Here is a 23,078-nt window from a genome sequence, read left to right on the forward strand (position 1 = left end):
CAGATTTGGGTCTTGAGATGGCACCCAACAACATCCGATTGCAGTCCAGCTCCAGAGCATGTGCAGAGGGCATTTCTCTCACCCCCCCTTTTTTTCTTCCCAGGGGGGCGTGCTAAGCCAGCCCTTTGGGGTGGAGTAGGGGGCGGCTTCCAACCCTGCAAACCCTCCCAATGTGGGGCAGGGCTGGCTGGCTCCCCCCCTTCCAAGCCCCCTCCATTGGCTCCAGACTGACCAGGCCTGGCCCTCCTCTGGCTGCTGCTGGAGGGCTGTCCGGAGCCGCCCCCTTCCTGCCCGGACTCCCCCGGACCCCCCTCCATCCCAGGCAGTGGAGGCTCGGGGCAAGATCGGAGCCAGATCGCTTGGTAAGTGTGGCTTAGATGCTGGGGGTTCTTCTCTTCCCTCCATCCCAGGATGGCCTACCTTGCAGGGAGGGGGTTGGACAGCCTTTGGGGTCTCTGCCCCCCTCCACCCCCTTTTTTGCACCCCACTTCCCCCCCCCCTGGTTTTTAGGGAATCTGGGTTTGGGAACCACTTTGACAAGGGTCCAGCCCACACTGGTGAAATAATCCAGTTTGAGACCGCTTGCACCGCCCTGGTTCAATGCTAAGGAATCCTGCTGCATCCATACTGGAGAAATAACCCGGTTTGGCCCCGCTGTAACTCTTTTCTGGCTCAAGGCTATGGAATTCTGGGAGCTGGAGTTTGTTGTGGGGCCCAGAGCGGAGCACAACAAACTCCCAACTCCCAGAATTCCATAGCCTTGAGCCAGAAAAGAATTACTGCGGGGCCAAACCGGGTTATTTCCCCAGTGTGGATGCAGCTCTGGGAACTGCCCTTTTGTGACGCATTGAGCCTTCTCTGTCAGAACGCTCTGGGGCCACGGTGAACTACAATTCCCAGGATTCCATAGCATTGACCCATGGCAGCTCAAGCAGTGCCAATCCGGATTATTTCTGCAGTGTGGCTGCAACGTTAGAGACGGGATGGAGACGCACCAGTTCCTTTGCAGAGTTTGGAAAAGTGTCTTGTTGCAAAGCCTCAGGTATCTGTGTTGTGTTTGTGCCACTTTTATTACATTTTAACTCCTTTCTGTAAACTTTTAATAGAATTTCCAATAGAAATGTTTGCTTAATTAGTTCTTTTTGGAAACTTTTGTATCGGCTCTTGTTTCAGCCATATTTTGTGTCAGGTTTGTGGAGTCAGTGCCCCAAACTTTGGACACTGACTCCAGCTCTTTCATAAATAGCAAACGTAGATGAATCGGTCATGACAAATTTGCTGTTGTAAAATGGTAGCAGAAGGCGCCTCATCATCCCCATGTGAACCGTCAAGCTATTTAGATGGATAGGACATAATAAATACATTGTCCGATGAAGTATAAAATATTAGCACAAAATAATACGTTCGCATGTACAGGCCGAGTCTCCCTTTTCCGAAATGCTTGGCACCAGAAGTGTTTGGGATCTTGGATATTTCTGGATTTGGGGATATTTGTGTATACCTAGTGAGATATCTTAGAGATGGGACTCACGTCTAAGCTCAAAATTGATTTATGTTTCATGGACACCTTATACACATAGACCGATGTGCATGAAACAAAAATAATGTACAGTCGAAGGCTTTCATGGCTGGCACCCATAGTTTTTTGTGGGTTTTTCAGGCTATGTGGCCATGTTCTAGAAGAGTTTATTCCTGATGTTTCGCCAGCATCTGTGGCTGGCGTCTTCAGAGAATGCTGGCATGGAAGAGAGCGGGGTATAACAGTGTGTGTGTATGTATAATTTAATTAAAAATAATTAAATTTAAGACATGAAACATTAAAAGCACTAAAATGAATTAAAAGGTTACATACAGACTTTCAAAACATGAAGAGCCCATCTCCATCAGATTCTAAAAACCTGGTGGCATAAAAATGTTCCAGCTTGTTTTAACCCACCAGTTTCCAAATTTTGGTCCTCCAGATGTTTTGGACTTCAGCTCCCAGAATTCCTGAGTGTTGGCCAATCTGGCTGGGGCTTCTGGGGCTTGGAGTCCAAAACACCTGGAGGACCAGAGTTTGGAAATCTCAGAGACAATTCCCAGAACCTATAATTCCATTTCTAGCTTCTCTATATGCTCCCAGTTGAGTGAGATGGAGAGTCAGAAATCTGCCTTTGCTTTGTAGCTTTTGCACAATGGTAGTGAGATGCCAAAGAGCGCTTATCAAAGAACGACCCATGTTTGTGCCATGAGTGCAATGAGGATGCTACATCCTGGATGTTGCATGACTTGTGACTTCCCTTGCAAGGTGTGGCTTGGCTTGCTTTCTCCATAGCACCATAAGTACCTTCTCTGCAGGTCTTCACTGTGCATTTTACTGGAGTTCCTCCAAGGTGCAAAGTATCTTTCTGAGGGCCCTTTCTCACTAGACAATTATAGTGCTACGTTTCCATTTTACGTGCCATAGCTGCATCCTATAGGACCCTGGGGTTTGTAGTCCAAAGAGACACTGGAGCTCCTTGGCTGAGGATTGTAAACATTCCTCCTTAGACTGCAAATCCCAAGATTCCATGGGATGGAATCATGGCGGTTAAAGAGGAATCATAGTGCTGTAATTATGTAATGTGAATGGGCCCTTTGTCTCTATACAGGGTGCCTTTTAAAATTCCCTCCATCATATTAAAATATTAAACCCAGCAACAGGCTTCCAAAGCAACAATGATCCTGCTTCTTTCTCTTTATACCCAACTCACCTGAGGCAGCTTACCTGATACCTTCAGGATAGCTAGGCTGTTGCTGTTTTACCTGGTGGGGCAGTTGTGAAGGGTTTTGCTTTTAAAAAAAGCTTTAAAATTTAAAGCATCTGCCCCACATTTGGTTGCCAGACAAGTCTACCTGTCCATGCCAAAGAAAGCCCTCCTTCGAACAAAGGTAGAACAGGTCTCCGGAACGCCCTGCCACAAGATAAAGTAACAGAATGCTATCTTAAGATGGCTTTAAAAGGGTATCTGACATATCTGAGTAGGAAGAGAGAAGGGTGGTTGGGGGATATTACTTGATGGCTTGTAGGACCTCCATGTTCAGGAGTAGTCTGATGCCCTGCTGATCTCCCAGGGTTGTTTCTTATAGGCATTTTTGCTGAGCAGAAAGCATTCAGACTCCAGGCTCTTCCCACCAGGAAGGGTGGTGCGGAGAAGAGCGGATTAGCTGTCCTGGGGCTTCATAATGCCAAAGGCCTGTGGTTTCTATCCCATTTCCCTTTGGCCTGGCTGGCTTCTCTGGGAACAGCCTAACTCCTGGTGGGCTGTGGCAACCATCCCAGGGTTTCCTTCTGGGGTGTGGGATGGTGGGTACCATATCCTGTTGTTATGTGACGCTTGGCGTCTTAAAAGAGGGGATCAGGGTTCAACCCTGATCCTGGAAGCCTCCCCAGGAGAGGAGATCTAGAATCCCTAGTCCCAGAACTGGACTGGAATTACATTTTCTCTCTGTACTGAGACGGAGTGCTGAGTCTTTGTTTCCTCCCTCCCTTTACTCATTCCACCACACATCCGATGCGGAAGAGAACCAACAATTATTTTCCTTCTCTGGCTTTTGGGCCAAAACCTATGCCAGCCTCACTGGGCTGCGTTTGTGCATTTGCAGGGAAGGGCCTGGGCAGTTTGTCTATCTGTCTTGCAGAAATGATAGGGATGGTTTCCTGGATCTTGCTTTAGTAGACTGGCTCGAACCCGAGATCCTGTCTAGCCCTGGTGGGCCGCAGCATTTCAAATCTCCAGCCTAGTGGGATGTGGACCATTTGGCCAAGACTGACTTGCTGTCCTCCGTTTTGTCCGAAAAGCCACAATCGCCAGGGAGCTGGTTCTCAATTAAATGCTGCTCCGGGAGCAAAAGGCTCTATTATTTACTGCCCTTAATTGAATCAAGAACTCTGAAGCCGAAGGAAAAAGAAGTGTTCCCTTTTTACATGCGGATGTATTTACCATTTAAGGTATGACAGGCAAAGTCCAGCCTGCAGGCTGCATGTGGCACTTGGGACCCAAAACGGTGCCCCAAACGGTGCCTTAATGCAGTTTGACACCATTTTAACTGCCACGGCTCAATGCTATGGAATGCAGGGATTTGTGAGATAATTTCGCCTTTTCTATCAGAAAGCTCGAAGAGAATCAGCATGGTGTAGTGTTTTCATCATTGGACTATGACTCTGGAGACCAGGGTTCAAATCCTAGCTCAGCTATGCAAATCTACTGGCCAAGGCTACACTCTCTCAGCCTCAGAGGAAGGCAAGGACAAACCACCTGTGAAGACACTCACCAAGAAAACTCCATGGTTGATTCGCTTTAGTGTCACCATAGGTCCAAAACAATTTGAAGGCACACAGCAATGATCAGGGAGCTGTGGTGCCACAACAAACTACAAATCCCAGGATTCCATAGGATAGAGCCTTGACAGATGTCAAACTGCATTAATTCCCCAGTGTGGCAGCAGCCCTGGACCTGTTTCTCGCACTTCCCCTGAGCGCCCAGAGTATAAAACCTGAAAATCTCTCCAAACTGAGACTAAAATCATAGATGCTTTTGCATTTTTCAAAAAGGAAAGTAAGGACACCCTCCGCCAGATGTACAGAGAGCTAGGACTACCCCACTCTTAGGAATAACAAGGGGTGATGCCCCCCTTTCTGGGTGAGGAAGGAAGGATGTGCTCCAAGCTAAACTGGCGACAGAGGGGCATCCGGCTGGGAGCACCGAGGGCTCATCCGGACCCAGAATTAGCAACAGGATGCTGGAGGGTGGGGTTGGGCAAACTCTTAGAGTGTGGGGAAGGTGAACCGAACTGTTCATTGCTCCAATGCTTCTACCCCAGTGTTAGGAATGAAAAGGGTGATGCTTGATCTCATAATGTCCCATTTCAGGGTTACTCATGGCTGGCCTTCCTGGCTTGGCCTCTCCCTTCCGATCAGGGCCATTGATGAAGTACATCTTGGCTCAGGTTCTCCCTTTCCCACCCATGGTCAGAATCAGAGCTCTTGACTCTGCTCTCTCCTTTGGATGGTCAGGATAGATGAGGAGGCTTCTCCCCCCCCCCCCCAAAGCGGGATGCTTAGGTGAGCCAGTGTGGTGTAGTGGTTTTAACGTTGGACTAGGACTTTGCAGACAAGGGTTCAAACAGGGATGTAGCCGGGGGGAGGGTTCTTGGGGTCCGGACCCCCCTCTTCCATTAGAAAAATGAATGGTGTGTGCTGCTGCGCCATCGCACCAAAGCCCCATTATAATTGTGGCACTTAGTCTGGACCCCCCTTCCTAAAATCCTAGCTACGTCCCTGGTTCAAATCTCAACTCAGTCCTAGAAATCCACTGGGTGGTCTTGGGCAAGTCACATCCTCTCAGCCCCAGAGGAAGGCAATGGCAAACCCCCTCTGAACAAATCTGGCCAGGAAAAGCTCATGATCAGTTCACCTTAGGGTTGCCATAAGTCAGAAACGATTTGAAGGCACACAGCAACAACAAGCAGGGGGCTTAGGCTGAGAATGCTAGGCTTTCCTGAAACATGTTGGGGAATGGCTGCATCTCTGAGGATGTACAGAGCGCATTCATCACCAGCTAGTCAATAGTATGTGTTGTAACCATTTATTGAGATACGGTAGGCAGTACCCAAGCGAGAAAAAAAGGAAAGGGTCTTTCCTGCCCTGCCCTAAGTGGGATTGGGAAAAGTGTGGGAGAGAATGGTGCAGGTGACTTGCAGTCACTTGCATTTGCTTGCAGATGGGGTAAAGGGGATGTTTGCCAGTGTTGACAGATATTCTTCAGGGTTTCACCAGTGTTGACTTAGGGCCCAGACAGGCCAAAATAAAGCTGCTTTGGGTCACTTTGGAGGTATGTTGTTTAAATGATGCAGGCATCCTAAGAGTCCAAAAGCTGTGCCAAAGCCATGCTCTAGTCCTGAGGACTGGAGTGCAGCTTTGGCGCAGCTTCTGGCCTCTTAAGATGCATGTGTCATTTAAACAGCATACCTCCAGTGACCTGAAGCAGCTTTATTTTGGCCTGTCTGTTCGGACCCCTTTATGTTCTCCAGGGTTTTGCTCATAAGCTGGTTCTCCTGCTAGCCGAAGCCCAGTGGCCCTCAGCATCTTCCTTCCCTTGCTCTGCTTGCTGCAACCTCCCAGTCTCTTGCATTCTCCCCCCTTCATTGCTCCTGCTTTCTCAACACTGGCAAACATCCCCTTTACCCCATCTGCAAGCAAATGCAAGTGACTGCAAGTCACCTGCACCATTCTCTCCCACACTTTTCCCAATCCCCCATTGCCATTGCCTCAGCATCTTCCTTCCCTTGCTCTGCTTGCTGCAACCTCCCAGTCTCTTGCATTCTCCCCCCTTCATTGCTCCTGCTTTCTCCCCCTGCAACTCCACCCCAACTCTTTGCTCCCTTTTCTTCCTGAAATGTGTAGAAGAACACTTGGAGGAAATGCATTCCAAGAAGGCGCTTCCTTCCATTCTAGGAATGGGGAGGGGAGAATAAGCAAAAACATTTCCTTCCCTTCTCACAGGCCTCTGTGGAGGGTGAGGGGTGGAATAGAGAGGCATGAAATGGTCCTTCAGAAGGAGGTGACAGCAAGAAAGATTAGATAGAGAAGAACTGAAGGAGGAAGATGTGAGAATGCCATCTTTGAGTTGTTTCCCTTTTCCCCAATCTGAACTTTCCCGAGTTTGCACATTTTTGCCTGTACAGTATTTGGTAAAAAATAAAGTACTTTTTAAAAAGATGACTGGGGGAAAAGTGAAGTCAACAGATTTCTCCTGTCCATCCCGGTCTGACTCCGCTGACATCTATCATTTTGATGCTGTTAATGCTTTACTCAGCTGAACCTCCCTCCCCATAATTTCTTTACTTGCTCCTTTCCCTGGTTGCATCCCGCCTGTATTGAATTATGCTAATCCCATCCAGAACATGTCAGCAAATGTGGTGGAGTCTGTACTAAATCCAGACCAAACTATGACTAGCCCCCAACAGGCCAGTTTTGTGTTCCTCCGGGGCCCCAGTTTTGCAAAATGTATCTGTTTTGAAAGGTTCCCATGTGCTTTCTAGGAGCTTAGGAAGCCTCTCAAATATGCTCCTGTGTCTCTAGAGGGCATTTCGGGGCACTGGATATTTTTTTGCAGGATGAAGAGCAATGGAGAATTTGACCATCCAAGATCTCCTAGAAGTCTAATGCAGCCTCTTAGCCTTCCACAGTTGCCCACTCTTCTCCTACCTGATAGTCTCCCTTTAAGTGCTGAGCAGGTCTGACCTTGCTTACTTTCCAAAACCTAGTTGTGCTCAAGATGGACTTGGTATTCCCTGTTGCCTGGCTTGACTTCTGTAGCATCTGGGGCAAGGCTGGGGGACTGGCACAGAACCCTCCGCCCGGCCTGCTGGGTTCTCCATAATTATTGCCAATCCAGGCCTGGGTTATGTGTTCCCCCCACACCTCTGCCGCCACCACTCCATTTGCTGAGCCTACAAAATGCCTGGCATTCTCCTGCTTTCTTCCAGCAATGGCCATGTTGCTGGTGACGCTGAGTGCGCAGAGGGAGGAGGGGAGACCTGAACAAGATGCTTATTGTCTTGCTTTCTGAGTGGGAGCAGATCTCTCTCCACAGCTTTATAACCAGAGGTTAGTTGGATGAGGAGCAGAAAAGGCCTTCATTCCGGAAATGTCACCTGCTGGCACATGCAGGTCTCAGAATGTCTTCTGACTGCATCCCTCCTTCCTTCAGGTTCAGGTGCCTTTCCAAAAGTGTGAGAGGGGAGTCCTTGCTATATGCCACAGTGCCACTGGGCTAGGGTTGCCAGATCTCAAAGCCTGGCCCCTAGTCTCCAATTTTCATGCATCTTCTCCAGGCAGGAGATGAGGGTGCAAATTCTTCAGTTTTGGTGTAATCCATTCAAGCCAAGAGGAAAGGATTGCATGTACATTTCCAGAGCAGCAGCTTGCTACAATGGCCAATTCTTCATTGATCTTTTCCCACCTGCAACTTGCACAGACTCTCTGAAAAGTGAATCTTTGTATTTGCACGGCTTTAACTGTCATGGTGCCATGCTATGGAATCCTGGGATTTGTAGTTTGTTGTGGAACCAGAGCGTTCTGACAGGAAAGACTAAATAACACAACTACCAGAATTCCATAGCATTGAACCATGGCAGTTAAAGTGGTGTCAAACTGCATTATTTCTGCTGTGTAGATTCAGCCAGTGCAGTGTGATAAGGACCTAAGCCTGCTGCCTGCCAGATCAGGGAATGCATATTGCTCCCTGCCACACACTGTAGTCCAAAACACACTGCAGAAATAATCCGGTTTGAGACCACTTTAACTGCCTTGGCCCAGTGCTAGGGAATCCTGAGAAATGTAGTTTATTGTGGCACCAGAACTCTCCGACAGAGAAGGCTAAATGTCTCACAAAACTACAATTCTCAGAATTTTGTAGCATTGAGCCAGGGCTGTTAAAGTGGTCTCAGAGTGGATTATTTCTGCAGTGTGTTTTGGACCTGTGTTTATTCCATCCATTGTAATTCCCATCCTTGAGCAGAATTCCAGTCCCACTTGATCTAGAAGCACATGGATTATGTTTCTAGGAATCAATCCATTCTGACCCTATTTAAGACTAAGGCAAAGATGCTGTGGCAAGCCTGTCTGCTTTAAGCTGGGATCTCTTGAAAGAGATCCAGGAGGTGTTAGCCTTTCCCCAAGACTGCCTTTGCTTCTCCGTGGCAGCCAGGGAAGGATGGTGCCCGTAGGGCTCTCTGAGGAGGTGTTTTAGGAACCGTTCCCAGAATTCCGGCAATGCCTGTGAGGGCTTGGCCAAGACGCAGCACCCCTTTGTCTCCCCGGGCCTGGGAATGTGCGGCATTGAGCCCTGACCTTTTGGGGAATGGTGTAGCGTGGGTCCCCGGAGCCCGGGCGTGGGAATGAAATGCCACCCATCAGCCAGAGCCATGGGATTCCACCAGCAAAGGGAGGGACCAAAGAGGGAGATCTCCTTGGTGCTTGAGCAAGGAAGGAGAGAAAGAAAGAAAGAAAGAAAGAAAGAACTGAGGAACAAACGAATGAACAATCAGCATTGAATGGTTAGGCAAAGAGAGAAGAGAAGGGGCTCTTCTTAAAGAGTCCTGGGGTAAGAATACTGTTGAGAAGAGGCGGATGGTGTTACCTGCCACAGTCACTTGGCATTATCCAGGTCCTCTTTCTATACCACAGGAAAGGCTGGAAGGGAACAGAGAGATGAGCCTTGCTTCCCTATAGGACTTCCCACCCCCATGATCCCTCCTCTCTCCTATGTGAACCTTCACAGGCATTAAAAGGTTCATCTTCAGTCTCCTTGGACTCCTATCTGCATTAATCCCACCTCCTAATGGCCATTGAGATCCTGAGTTGAAGGCTTTCATGTTTTAATCTAGCTCTTCTTTGTCCTTCTGTGGTTTCATGCCATCTCTAACAGCAGTGGTTCCCAAATTTTGGTGCTCCAGATGTTTTGGGCTTCAGCTCTCAGAATTTCCTGAGAGTGTTGACCAGTCTGGCTGGGGCTTGATGTCCAAAACACCTGGGGGACCAAAGTTTGGGAATCATTGTTTACAGTACTGTATATTAGTGTTACATTTCTCTTTAAAAAAATCTCTTGGGCATTCTGGGAGGATATCAGTTGAATGGAGTAAACCTTTCTGCAAGAACTAAAATAATAGTAAAATCAAACCTGTTAAATCTAGGCCAGCCTGAGGAGTCACATAACCAACCTGTCCTTTCCCCTTGCCAAAGCTTGCTGTCTTCTTTCTTTCTTTCTTTCTTTCTTTCTTTCCTTCTTTCCTTCCTTCCTTTCTTCCTTGCTTAATTGTCCCGATGCACCCTTCCCAGTTCTATTCACCTCTACTGAAATGCAGGTACCTCCAGGAGGTGGAAGGCAAAGGAATAATAGTGCCAGAGGATTCGGAAGAGGTTACAGAAGCTGAAATACTAATGATCTTTCCTCCTTCCTGCAGTTGCAGAGGGCCGCCCACCAGAAAGCCATGCATTCAGAAATAGACAGCAGTCAAGAGTAAGTACCCCACCAAACACCACCAGTTTCTGTTTCAGCCCCTGCACTGGGCTGTGCTCCCCTTTTCTTTGGACTGTCTGAAGCAAAGAGCTAAACTACAGCAGAGGTGGGGTGGAGGCTGCAAACTCATAAATACCATACATTGTAACACATTACAAAAGAAAAAATCACAATTACATTAATACATTGTCTGCTTGGCCATGGAAAATCACTGGGTGACCTTGAGCAAGTCACACAATCTCAGCCCCAGGTGAAGGCAATGACAACCTTCCTCTGAACTTGCCAAGCAAACCCCATGATAGATTCACCTTAGGATTGCCATAGGTTGGAGATGACTTGAAGGCACACAACAACAACAAGACAAGGAGTTTACTGCCTCAGTGCAAAGGAGAGGCAGAAGCGGTGTAATTGCACCAATGCAGTAAAACAGCCATGGGGTTATGATGGTTGCTCAGGGGCTGGGAGAGGTAACTCTCTGGTGGGGGAACAGTTTTCTCTGCTGTTGTTCCCCCCCCCCCCAACCCCTTACACTGGCATAACAAACCATTATGTTGGCATAACAAACCATTACACTGGTGTAATGCACCGACAGGATACCTGCCAGAATCTCAAGACTCTCAAAATTCTCAACAAGGTTGTATTGCGTATGAATGGCCCAGTGTGTTTCATCCAAGAGCCATTCGCATGGCTTTCTACAGGAAATGTTAAAGAGAGATTTGCTCTTGGTTCCCTGGATAGGAACTTGCAGGCAGGAGGTTCCTGAGATGTTTTGCAGACTGGCTTCTCACTGTCTCCTTGTTTCCTGTCCTCCAGCTAACAGAGTCGAAAGGGAATGAGCAGCCTGTCCTGCTCCAGACTCTTGCAAGTCCCCATCCACACCTGTCCCCAGAGGAAGCTGCTGATCCAGAAAGAGTTGTAGGTTTGGAGATGGACTGGGGCAATGGGGTTGTTTGTCTGGATGATCTGGGGGAAGAGAGGTTAGGAGAGGAGGAAGATCAGGCTATCCATGGGTGTGAGTTAGAATGGCTGTACAGTGGACCCTCCACAGTCACCAGGATTAGGGACACAGGACTGCTGGGGTTTGGTTCCAGGCTAGCAAAATCCATGGATGTTCAAGTTCCATTAAAAACAATGGATAGTAATGTGGTGTCCTTTATATTACATGACAAATATCAAGGTTTGGAATATATATATATATATATATATATATATATATATATATATTCATGCCATCGATGCTTGAATCTGTGGCTAAAGAATGTGAGGATACTGAGGGCCAGCTGTAATTCATGGGTCCCAGTTCTGGAAAAAGAACAGGATACAGATAAATATAATAAATAATGATTAGATGGGCAGAGACATTTGGGGTATTGGGGCTGTTTCCTTTTTGACTTTTTACTGTGAGTGGATAATAGCTGATGGCTTCATTGCTGGTGTTGCAGTGAATCTACTATGGGCTTTAGTTTGAACACCAAAAGAGCCAAGTGTATTTACAGGCTGAGAGTTCTAGGACAGAAGCTGTGATGGTTAAACTGGAGCCAAAGTGGCCTGACTGTGTTGTGCAGCAGGCAAGGAGCCATTCACCACTCTCACTCTTCTTCCAGGCCCAAAAGGAGAAGCTCCATGAGGAGTTGAAGCGAGTGCTTCAGAGGAAAGGCGAGAGCCTGCGAAGCACCGAAAACACTGTAGGCGACAAGGAGGAAGAGCAGCCGTTGCCTCCACCTCTGAGTTTATCAAGTGAGATGGAGGCCAAAGTCAGTGCCATGGAGGTGAGTAGGGTTGTCCCCCTGAGATTTCTGAGCCAAAACCGAGACCTAGGGGTGGTCATAAGCATTATGCATTAAGTACCAGCCACTGTGGCTCACAGCTTGTCGTTCAAACCTGCACACCATTTCCCTTTTAGGAAATGAAGACAGAAACCTTAACAAAAGGGGCTGTTTCCAGATCATGCTGAAATGCATGTATAAAAGTACTTTAAAAATCTCAAGGTGTGAAATACTTTAGGGAAGTGAACCATTTTGTGACAGAATCTCATTGATCTGAGAAGCCCTTCCTCACCAGGATGAGAACATTTTTGAGTCATCTTCACGTTGCTAGTATTAAGTCTACCATGAAATTAGGTTCTATTTCTCTGGATAGCTGGCAGACAAGAGTTCAACCACTGAGCCATTCAAAGGGTCAGCGGCAGAACAGTGTGCAGTTGGATCTAGTTCCCTTCCCAGTCATGGTTGCTCAAGGCAGCAGCACTACAACTGTGCACCGGGTAGAGCTTCCTTTCCAAACTTTCTTTTACCTCCTTCCCTGCAGAAAACCATTGAGACCTCTGAACTGCTGGAGGTCATTGTGGAGACAGAAGCAGAAGCTGGGGTCAGTGGGATGAGTGTGGCCGGAGGAGGGAAGGAAGGCCTTTTCGTCAAAGATGTGCTGAAAGACTCGCCAGCAGCAAGAGCACTGAGCCTCAGGGAAGGTGAGCAGCCTCCAAAAAGCCAACTGGGAATGAAGATCGATTGTGGGGCAAGGTGGGGAGACCTAGGCCTGAAGAACAGGGATCCTTACTCAGCTCCATCACAGGCATCTTGGCCACATTAAGCAAAGTCACATCCCAAACACACAAATCAATCCATCACCCAGTCAATAAATACTGCCCATTTGTCTCCTGTGGGAAAGCCCTTGCAAGCTTTCTTTCACTGCTTGGAGAGCCTTGTTTGGTGGATCCCAGTGTCAGTGTCCGCTCTGGCTTTTAGTCTGAACTTTAAAGGCACTTTCCAAGGTGCTCAACTCTATTCCCCAAATTCCTTTGGATACCTCCTTTAAGGTTCAGACTAAATTCCAGAGCAGATTTAACAACCTTTTCTCTGTCATGGGAGCCACCAGCCTCTGCTTTATAGAGTGGTGTCCCAAGTCCTTCTGATGGCCAGTGACCTTAACCCAGCGGTTGTGGATGCTCATAGGGGCTAGTGAGGTTACAAAATGAGAAGCCAAGAAGAGGTCTTCCTGTAAGATCTCAGGTCTCTGCAAGATTTCCAAACTCACAGGAACCCCAAAACTCATGCAAATTTCCAGTTCAGACATCACAAAATGGGAGCATTACTCTGCTACTTGGTGTCAGCCCAGCCAATGGAGAGGACAAACAGTGGTGATATGTAAGGCCTGATTGCCACATACTTACCAAATGCCAAAATGTTAGCCTAGCCAACTCTTGAAATACAAGAATTGGGACATCCAGTATCAGCCTGATATGGGACCAGACTTTAGGACCACAAATTTGGAATGTCCCTACAAAATGAGATGCTTGGGAATCTTACTTGTACCTGGCCCAGCTAGTTGGGAGAGATGTTGGGAAGTTGGTGGGCACTGCCCTGTCTGCCTCAGCAGTAGGACCAACCCTGTCATAACACCTTCCTCTATGCAGGTGACCAGCTCCTGAGCGCCAGAGTGTATTTTGACAACATAAAGTATGAAGATGCCTTGCAGATCCTCAAGTGTGCTGAGCCATACAAGATTTCCTTCTGCCTGAAACGGACAGTGCCCAGTGCAGATGTCTCCCGCAAGCCTGGAACCTCCACCTTTGAAGTGAGAGGCCCCAAAGCCAAGATGGCCAAGCTGGTAAGTGGTACTGAAATCGTTGCCAGGCCTTTGAGCTGAGCTGGCTGACCATAGTTCCCTCTTTTCCAGGGAGAAGAGTCCCTTTGGGTGGGAGGATATGGAGCTCAGAATGTCCATCTGAAGTCTCCTTGATCCATTGCGAGTGGTAGCAGCCGATGGGGACAGGATGCAGGAGTGGTATTAGAGAGATTTAAATGCAGAGTGTAAGAAATATTGGAGCAAGGTGGAGTTATAGATAGAGTTTCTCCATGCAGAGAGGACCAGATTCAGAGGGAAAACAAGAGGAGGTAGCCAGCCTCTACATGCCCTCTTCAAGTACAGCTGCAAAGAAGCTTTACACTAAGCAGGCATATACAATGATTTCCTTAAAGTGGGCCTTTGATATCCATTGAAGTTTGGTTCCAGGATTCTCCATAGGTACCAAAATCCCTGGATGCTCAAGCCCCATTGTATGCAGTGGCATAGTAAAATAGTGTCCCTTATATAAAAATGGCAAAATCAAGGTTTGATTTTTGGATCATGATGATGGGAATATTTTCAAGTCATGGATGTGGAATCTGTGGATACAGAATCCATAGACACAGAGGTCCGATTGTATATGCATACAAACATAAGTTTGTGTCCCCCTCTTCTTGTTGCTGTGTGCCTTCAAGTCACTTCCAACTTATGGCAATCCTAAGAGAAACCTATCATGCTTTTGTGTTTTTTTTTATGTGTGTGTGTGTTTTTGCAAGATTTGTTTAGAGATGGTTTGCCATTGCTTCCCTCTGAGGCTGAATGGACCACTCAGTGGGTTTCCATGGCCAAGTGGGGATTCGAACCTTAGTCTACAACGCTGAAACCACTATGCCACAGTAACTATTTAGGGTTAGTTACTGATTACAAATGCATGAAGTTAAAATATTGCTGGTATTTCTTGGTCTTGACCTATTTGCCTCCTCCTCAGCACTGGGATACAGTCCCAAGAACCATTTTGAATTTGAATGTGGTCCTCCTGCTAATGAAATTCTTCACCCTTGCTGTAAATCAGGGGTAGACAACATTGGACTATTTTTCACCCCCATGTCCCCTCCCAAGTGGTCTGCACCAGTGCTTCCAATGGGACTGAAAGTGATGTGACATCACTTCCACTTGAAGATGGAGCAGATGGATTTTTTTTTTAAGCTGGGGTCTGGGTTTTTTTGGAGGGCTTCAGGGCTGCACGCAGCCTGCAGCATTTTGTCCATTCCTGCTATAAACATGATGGTGTTATTGCAAAGTTGGAAGTGCACACAGTACATATGATGTTCCCTTTTGCTGAACCAGCTCAGGAAATTGAAGTCTTTTGTTGCGGAGGGTTTTTCCCCCTTTCTGATGAAGACTCCTATAAAATATTGAGATTTGAATACTGCTGCATGAGCTGAAGTTGGTCCAGCAAAAGAATCCATTTTCTCTCAGGGTGTGTATTCTCTATGAGATGAGACAGAGTTTCCTCCAGGAAGGACATTCCTGTTTCATGGTATCTCTCCCTGGCTGGACAACTCACACAACTCTTTGGTCCTTTCCACAGAACATCCAAAGCCTATCGTCTCTGAAAAAGAAAAAGAAGAAAAAAATAGCAAAAGGCCTGGCAAAGGAACCACAAGAGGCAATAAACCTTCATGACAGTGGGGACCTGGCAGGTGGAAAACTGGAGATTGCACCAGTTGACGTGGAGTTCTCTCTGCCCAAATTCTCCAAGCTACGCAAGGCCAAGAGTGTTGGCGAGGTGGCAGTCACTGAACCGAGCCCAGACCATTCTCCCCGGCTGTCTTCTCTAGAGACCAAACGGCGAAAACTGAAATTCCCTAGGTTGAAGGTGAAGGAAGCAGCAGCGGCAGCGGCAGCAGATATGGCAAGAGTTGAAGGTCCTGAGACTCGTCTGGAAGTGAGCCTGCCCAAGGCTGCCATCGGGGTAAAAGCAGCCACCAAAAAAGAAGGCAAGGGGAAGGTATCCAGGTTCACAGTCCCTTTCACCAAGGCCAAGAAGGCCAAAGAAGAGGCAGGGGGCAAAGTGGAAGCTGGATTCCAGGCCCCTCAAGTAGAACTTGACCTCCCCCTGCCTAAAGCTGGGCCCGGTGGGGAGTCACCCAAAGCTGGTTTTAAAGGGGAAGGTTTCAAGATCCAAGCACCTCAGATTGGGTTGCCCAAACTGGAGGCAAAGCTGCCCAAAGTGAGTACTGGAGGGATGGAGGTGCCAGAAGGTGATCTCCAGATAGGGCTAAAGCTCCCCACAGCAGAAGTGGCAGCACCCAAAGTAGATGTAGACCTCAGCTTTCCCAGACTGGAGGGAACGCCTCCCTCAGAAGTTGTCCCCAAAGAGGAAAGCTTCCGAATCAAAGTCCCCAAGTTTGGGGTCTCTACAGAGGAGATCAAGCTGAAGGTGCCTTCAGGCAAAGTCCCGGCCCTGGAAATCGCCTTGGAAAAAGACAAAGTAAAATCCAAAGAGTTAGAGGAAAAGCTGAAGGCAGGGATGACAGTGCCATCTCTGGATGTGGAGGCTCCTTCTGTGGACCTAGAGCTCCCCCTGCCCAAGGGGAAGGCTGAAGCAGAGGTTCCCAAGCTGAGAGCGGAAGTCCCAGAGGTCTCTGTCAAGCTCCCTTCAATCAGCCTAGGCAAGCTGGTCTCCAAAGCTCAAGAAGAAGGGGAAAGCAAATTGCCCCAGGTAGAACTTGGTGTTGGGAAGCCAGAGAGCCCCAAAATAAAATCCAAAGGCCCCAAGATCCAAATTCCTGGGTTTGGAATTTCCCTGGCAGAACGCAAGTCAGAGAGCAAAGAAGCAGAGAGTAAGGTGACATTTTCGGGGCTGAAGATGCCCTCCCTTGACATCTCTGCCCCCAAAGTCAGTGATGTGCAACTTCCTAAGGCCACAGGAGAACTGACTGACCCCTTTGAGCGGGCAAAGTTGGAGCAGGCTGCTGAAGGGCCTGGATTCAGGTTCCAGATGCCCCAAGTGTCACTCCCGAAATTTGACCTACCTGCCAAGGCACCACCCACTCCCCCCCTCCAAATTCACACCAAATCCCCTAAGCCAGTAGGTGACGTGAGCATGAAGGTCAGTGTCCCAAAAGTGGATCTCACCTTGCCAGCAGTGACATTACCTGACATGCAGCTCCCCAAATCACCATGTCAAAAGCCAGAATTGGACATGTCAGTGGAGAAGCCCAAAGTAGAAGTAGCTGTCCCCTCGGCACGGCTGAGCTTCCCTTCTGGAACTGTGCCAGCACTGGATATTGACTTGCCCAAAGTTGAGGTTGGACTGGATTTGCCAAAGGTTGAAAGAGAACTTACTGTCTCTGAGCTGCTGCCAGCCAGGGACCACGAGATCAAGCTGAAGTTGCCCACCTTTGAGACTGTGACCAAAGACCTGGATGTGGAGCTCAGTGTCCCCACATGCCGACCTGATCAGCCTGAGCTGGAGCCAAGCATGAGAACTTTTGAGGGGCCGGATGTCAGCGGGATGGTAGCCAAAATTCCTAAGGTGGATCTTGCTTTGGGGAAGGAGCTGCCAGAAGCTGAAGGGACACGAGGCCTGGAGATTGGCTTGGGAATGAAAGGCAAACCATTGCCAAAGATCAGCCTAGAACGAGAGGGCTTGGCTTTGGGTGCCAAAATGAAGCTGCCATCTGTAGAGATTCCTGCTGTCACTGTCCCAGATGTGACCATTGAGAGCAGCAAAGTCCTTGAGGCTGAAGCAAAGCAGAAGTCCCCAAGATTTGCTTTCCCTAAGTTTAGCATTTCTGGACCCAAGGTTCGAAAAGCCAGTCCAGAGGCATCAGCTGCTGAGGTGGAGTTCCCAGAAGCTGCTGACAAAGGCTCAAAGTTGAAGATGCCAAAGTTTGGGATTTCTTTCCCCAAATCCAAATGGGGAACAGAGATGGAAGGCCCCAAATTATCTCTCACCATTGAAGGGAAAGCTCCTGAGAGGTCTGGTGTTGTCTCTGAGCCTCATGTGGGTCTGGATTCTGAAAGTAGGATGAAGTTGCCCACCATGGATGTTGAGGTGCCTAGTGTGGCAGTGGATATTAGTCTTCCCAAAGGGAAGGCAGAAGACCGGTCTGGTGAAGAGGCTGAAGGACCTTCTCCTGAGGTTGGCATAGACCTCCCAGATGTCAAGTTGAAAGTGCCCAAGTTATCATTGCCCAAATTTGAGGGCAAAGGCAAGGAAGGGGAGTTGGAGCTCAAAAGCCATGAGGTAAAGACACCAGAGAAAGAGGCCAAAGCCAAAGTATCCAAGTTCAAGATGCCATCTTTTAGCATGATGCGCAGAGATGTGGAAATATCAGGCCTAGAAGCAGAAGCAAAGATCAAGAAAGGTTCTGGAAGTCCCAAGGAAAAGGGTCCATCTGTGAAGATGCCCTCTGTGAAGATGCCAACGTTGCAACTGTCCTCTCCTAAGCTGGAAACTGACAAAGGGAAGCTGCAGCTCCAGGCTCCAGAACTGGAAGTGAAAGTCCCCCAGGTTGAACTAACCAGGATCAGCAGCAAAGAAGTCAAAGCAGAGGCAGGGCTGCTTGTAGGGTCAGAGAGTCCCAGCTTCAGGGTGAAGGTGCCATCCCTGGAGATTGCTATGCCAAGCCCTAGAGCTGAAGGGGAGCTAGAGAAGCCAGTGGTGGATGTCTCAGAGGCTGACATCAGAGGCTACGAGGGAGAGCTCAAGATCCCCAGTATGCCTTCTATTGGCATTTCTGCCCCCAAAGTAGATCTGGACATTAGTCTACCAACAGCTGGCACAGAGGAGTCCATCCCTCATGGCACTACCAGTGCAGATGCCAAAATCAAGTTGCCCAAGGTAGAGCTTCCCAAGTTTGGTAGGGATGAGGATGGTGGGCTGGTGGAAGCAGGAGTACAACTTCTGGGACACAGGCTCAGCTATGGTCGGGAAGGAGAGAAAGAGGTGGAAGGAGTGGTGGAAGACTCTATTCTGGGTTCCAAGGTACGGGTGCCCAAGGTGGACATCTCTTTGCCCAAAGCCCGACTTTCAGATGCGGAGCTGCCCCTAACTGAGGGAGAGGGGATGGCTGAAGGAACAGAAGGAAAATTCAGGATGCCTTCTGTTGGGCTGCCGAAGTTCTCCACCCCTAAAATGAAGGCTCCAGAGGTAGAGCTTGACATGAGTTTGGAAGCAACAGGAAAGATGCCCAAGGTCAAAATGAGTGGTCCTGTCATCAAGCTGCCCAGATTTGGGGGCTCCAGCTCAGATGGTGAAGGGGAAGCTGAGGTGGATTTGCCCAGGGTCCCACAACTTGAGCTAAAAGCTCCCAAACTCCGAGGGAGCACCGAGATGCTGAGCTTGGAAACTGGAACAAAAGAAGCCAAGATCAAGATGCCCTCTCTCCCCATTGGGTTTGGCCTAGGCAAGGCAGAAGCAGAGGCTGGCCTGGGAGCTGATGACAACAAGTTCAAGTTGAAACTCCCATCCTTAAGCATCTCCAAGACAGGGACTGAGTCAAGCACAGATACCCAGCCCCTCTGCCCTCCTGCTGAAGGAGCAGACTTCTCTTTCAAAATGCCCCATATTGCTGTACCAGATGTGGGGTTCTCTGTAGACTCTGAAGGGAAGAAGGAAGTGAAGGGAGAATCAGGGAAACTAGCAGGTATGGCAGACCTGGAAGTAGATGTGGGAGGGTTTGAAGGCAGGCTGAAGATGCCCAAGATCAAGAAGCCATCATTTGGGTCACCAGGTCCCAAGGATGCTGCTGCCGCTTCGCCTCCAAAACATCGACGGGGCTCAGGAGGGGAAGACCTAGAGGGCAGGAAAGCAGCCTTCAAGGTGCCCGGCTTGGAGATTTCAGCCCCAAGTATCAAAGCTCACGCTGAATATCAGATCGAGGGGACCCAGCTCAGGCATGGTGGCTCCCAGGAACTGGAAGGGGACAATAAAAGAAGCCACACTGGCAGCGATGGGAGGAAGAGTCCAGTGATCAAAGGAGATGGTGCTGATCCTGATACAGGAAAGAAGTATAAAGTGAAGATCCCCAAGTTTGGACTCTCTTTGCCCAAAGGAGGACTGGAAAGTGGGGAAGGTACCTCAGGGCAGGAGGCAGAGACCAAAGCCAAGAGACCTATGTTTGCCCTGGGAAGGTCCAAGGCAAAGGGGCCTGAGGGCTCCCCTGGCCTTCTTGAGGGAGACGAAGAAGGTGATGGCAAGGGCATGATGGCCAAACTCAAGCTGAGGCCCACTTTTGGATTATCTCTCTCCAAGCCCAAACTGGGGTTGGAGGTTAATGGAGACCTGGAGGAGGCTTCCTCCAAGCTCAAGGTTCCCAAATTGGGCTTCTCCACAGCAGAGGAAGGCACCCAGCTCAATGGGGAACGGTCTGAAGCTTTCCTCCAGAATGGGTCCCAAGAGAGCAAGGGGAAGATGGGCAAAATCCGTCTGCCTCAAGTGGAACTCTCGTCTCCCTCCAAAATGACTGAAACCGATCCAGAGCTGAACCTCAAACTGGTGAGGGCAGAAGAAGCCAAGGAGGACACCCATGGCATTGGCAGCAGCGGAGGCAGCTCTGCCACCTTTGCAGCCTTGAAGGGTTCCAAGTTCAAGTCTCCCAAGATCACCTTCTCAGGCTTCAAGAAACGGAATGGGGAGGCAGCCTCAGGTGCCGTGGTCTCTTCCGCTGCCCGAACAGAGATGGCTTCATTGGAAACAGGCGATGCAGGGGTCAAGGGGGAGAAGTCCCCCAAGTTCAGATTCCCCAAACTGGCGCTGAGCCCCAAATCCCATGGGGCGCTGGAGATCACTTCTGAGCACCCAGAGGACGAAGGGGGGTTGAAAATCAAGCTGCCCTCCGTGGGTTTCTCTGAAGAGCTTGGCTCTGAGGAGCAGGTGGGGACTGTGAGGGTAGTGACCAAAGCAGAGGGAGGGTCAGCGGCTGCAGTGTGAGGGAGAAATGCTGGCACTGGTCTGGCAAAGCCATGCCAATCTCTCTTCTGTATAACCACTAACCACGAGTGAGGGCAGGCTTTGGTAACAGCCAGGAGCGGCAGAAGGAAGAAGAGAGACAAACATTTGGACATGCTTTTGAGGCATGTGTCTCTCCCAGCATACTCCCTTTAACAACTCCACCCTGGAGGCCACTGAAGCTCCATGCCTAGAAATTGGCATGTTTTCTTCTTCTACAGAAAACCAATGTGAAGAAATAGTGGTGCTCCTTTGACTGGTCTATTTTCACAGGACTGCTTCACCCCAGCCTCAAAGCAAAGCCCTGCAGCTGGCCTCCATGTCTCCTGCCCTCCATCTCTGTTGTCCTCTTCATGAGTTTTGGGGCCAAGCCTAGAAGCTTCTATTCCCTTATCTTTGCATTTAGGAAGCTGGTCACTTTCAGAAGAGATGGTCGTATTTTATAAAACTAACTTAAGAATGGGGAGTGTGGTTTTGTGAACAGAGGGAATAGGACATTTAGAGATGAGGGAGCTGTGTTCAACAGCGGACTGTTCTTCCTTAGAAAATGACTTACAGTATCATGAAATTGATGAGGATGCCAAGGGTTATCTAATCTGACCCCTTGCCAGTAGAGGATTCAAAATAAGCAAGATCTTGCAGTGGAGATAAACCAGAAAATCAGGGGATGGGAAGTTCTGGGACGCAACATTTAGAGTCTTATTTGGGTGCCAGAAGCCACTTCAAGAGAGTTTTGAACAAAGGCAATGTTCCTAACAGACTGGGAAATACTGTCTCCTATTAAGTCCTATCCTTGGTCCTCCATTTCAACCAAGAGGTGCCTGTGCGGTTATTGCTGCACCTTGTTTTTAAGGGTGTCCTTTGGAACTGCCAACGGACCCCAAAGGGCAATGAGATTACAAGGCAGAGAGCTGCTTTTCTGTGTAGGATACAGGGCAATATCTTGGTCCTGAAAGTTTCTCATTTCCAACCCAACCCTTTACACACCCCTTTCTCCCTCCCTAAAGAAAGTCTTTCCCTAACCCTCTCACCCCTCTTAATCTTTCCTTAACAGAGTGATGAAACCCACAGATCATAGTTAGGCGTTCTGCACCCATGTTTCCTCCTCATCTATGGATATCCCAGTAAAACCTGGAGGGGGCTCCTGTGCCTTTATGACTGTGCAAGAGAGGGAAGTTCAGGAGATGCTGCTTGTCACAGCAACCAGGTCACAAGCAACATCTCTGAAATGCTCTCTTCGGCACAACTATCTAAGACACAAGAGTGCTTTCCAGTTCTCAATCTGGCAACGCTAGGTAGGGAGGAGAGTAGCATAGACCACATAATAATGGAGTTGTTAAGTAAAAAAGGAGACACATAGGAAGGTTGGAGAAAACTCAGATAAATTTCCTTAGGGAGGGAGAGAGGGATATGGATGGAGGGTTGGGATGGAGATCAGAGACTTCAAGACTTTATCCCTGCCAACCAACCTTCTCTGTTGCCTTCAAGAGGGTGATTTTCACCCATAGCCCCCCAAGTGTACTTGAATTAGAAAAGTTTGATGGCCTCTCCTTTTTACTGCAAAAGGTTACAGCGGGAATCTCCTTTCTCCACAACATACATTAAATGGGTATGCATTTTATTTCAGGTCTATCTTGTAAAATATCTTACTAGTTTGGAGAGCAGGGGCCAGTTTCCCTTCTTTTCAAAGGAAGCGTGTGAGGTGCAGTGATCGCATTTAAGGTGTTTACATTTAGGCAGGTAGGACAGGATCTCCATTCATTCAAGTCTTAGGAAAAAGACAGAAACATTGTCTTGCCACTCTGAGATGTACAGAAATCATTTGTTCTAATTGTTAACTACTTAGGCCTGCAGTGATGGGCTTTCCTCTTATTTGCCGCTGAAATAAAAATTCCAGTAACTGCCTCTTTGCCAGATCATCTGTTTAATTCATTACCTTTAAGAAAGTAAATAAAAATATTACACTGTATCTTGGATACATTGAACTACTGCTGCTTTTTTTTCTATTCTGGGTTTGAATAAAAATTAATATGAGGACTAACTTTGCATTTTTTGGTGTCGTTTTTGCCAGTTGAACTCTCTTGAGAAAGCTTCAGTGACTAAACTGAAGCTGTCTTACTTTGGATGTATCATGAGATGATGGGACTCACTGGAAGAGCCGATACATGCTTGGTAAAGTGACAGGCAGTAGGAAAAGAACGAGACCATATTAGAGGTGGACTGGTTCATTCAAGGAAACCATGGCTCTGCATTTGTGAGACCTAAGCAGGGCTGTTAGTAACAGTGTGCCTTGGTGGTCTCTCATTCATGGAGTCACCATAAGTCATAGAACATAGAATCATAGAGTTGGAAGAGCCCAACCCCTAGCATGCATACACAACACCCCTAAAACATGTCTCACCATTCCAACCTCTGCTTAAAGGCCTCCAAAGATGGCGAATCCACCACCTTCGGATGCAGTCCATTCCACTGTCAAACATTTAAGTGGAATCATTTCTCTTGTAATTTGA

General features: G+C 48.3%; 1 protein-coding gene across 1 annotated transcript; it reads left to right on the top strand.

Annotated features, from left to right (window-relative positions):
- Positions 1-223: 223 nt before the first annotated feature.
- PRX (periaxin) lies at positions 224-22,609 on the top strand. Its single transcript, XM_042440231.1, has 7 exons — positions 224-362; positions 9,988-10,043; positions 10,857-10,958; positions 11,648-11,812; positions 12,351-12,510; positions 13,456-13,649; positions 15,199-22,609. Exons 4-7 carry the CDS (start codon positions 11,786-11,788, stop codon positions 20,548-20,550), a joined length of 5,733 nt encoding a protein of 1,910 aa, XP_042296165.1. The 5' UTR covers positions 224-362; positions 9,988-10,043; positions 10,857-10,958; positions 11,648-11,785; the 3' UTR covers positions 20,551-22,609.
- The last annotated feature ends 469 nt before the right edge of the window (positions 22,610-23,078 follow it).

This window comes from Sceloporus undulatus, chromosome 9 (assembly GCF_019175285.1).
Source record: "Sceloporus undulatus isolate JIND9_A2432 ecotype Alabama chromosome 9, SceUnd_v1.1, whole genome shotgun sequence".
Taxonomy (NCBI): Eukaryota; Metazoa; Chordata; class Lepidosauria; order Squamata; family Phrynosomatidae; genus Sceloporus; species Sceloporus undulatus.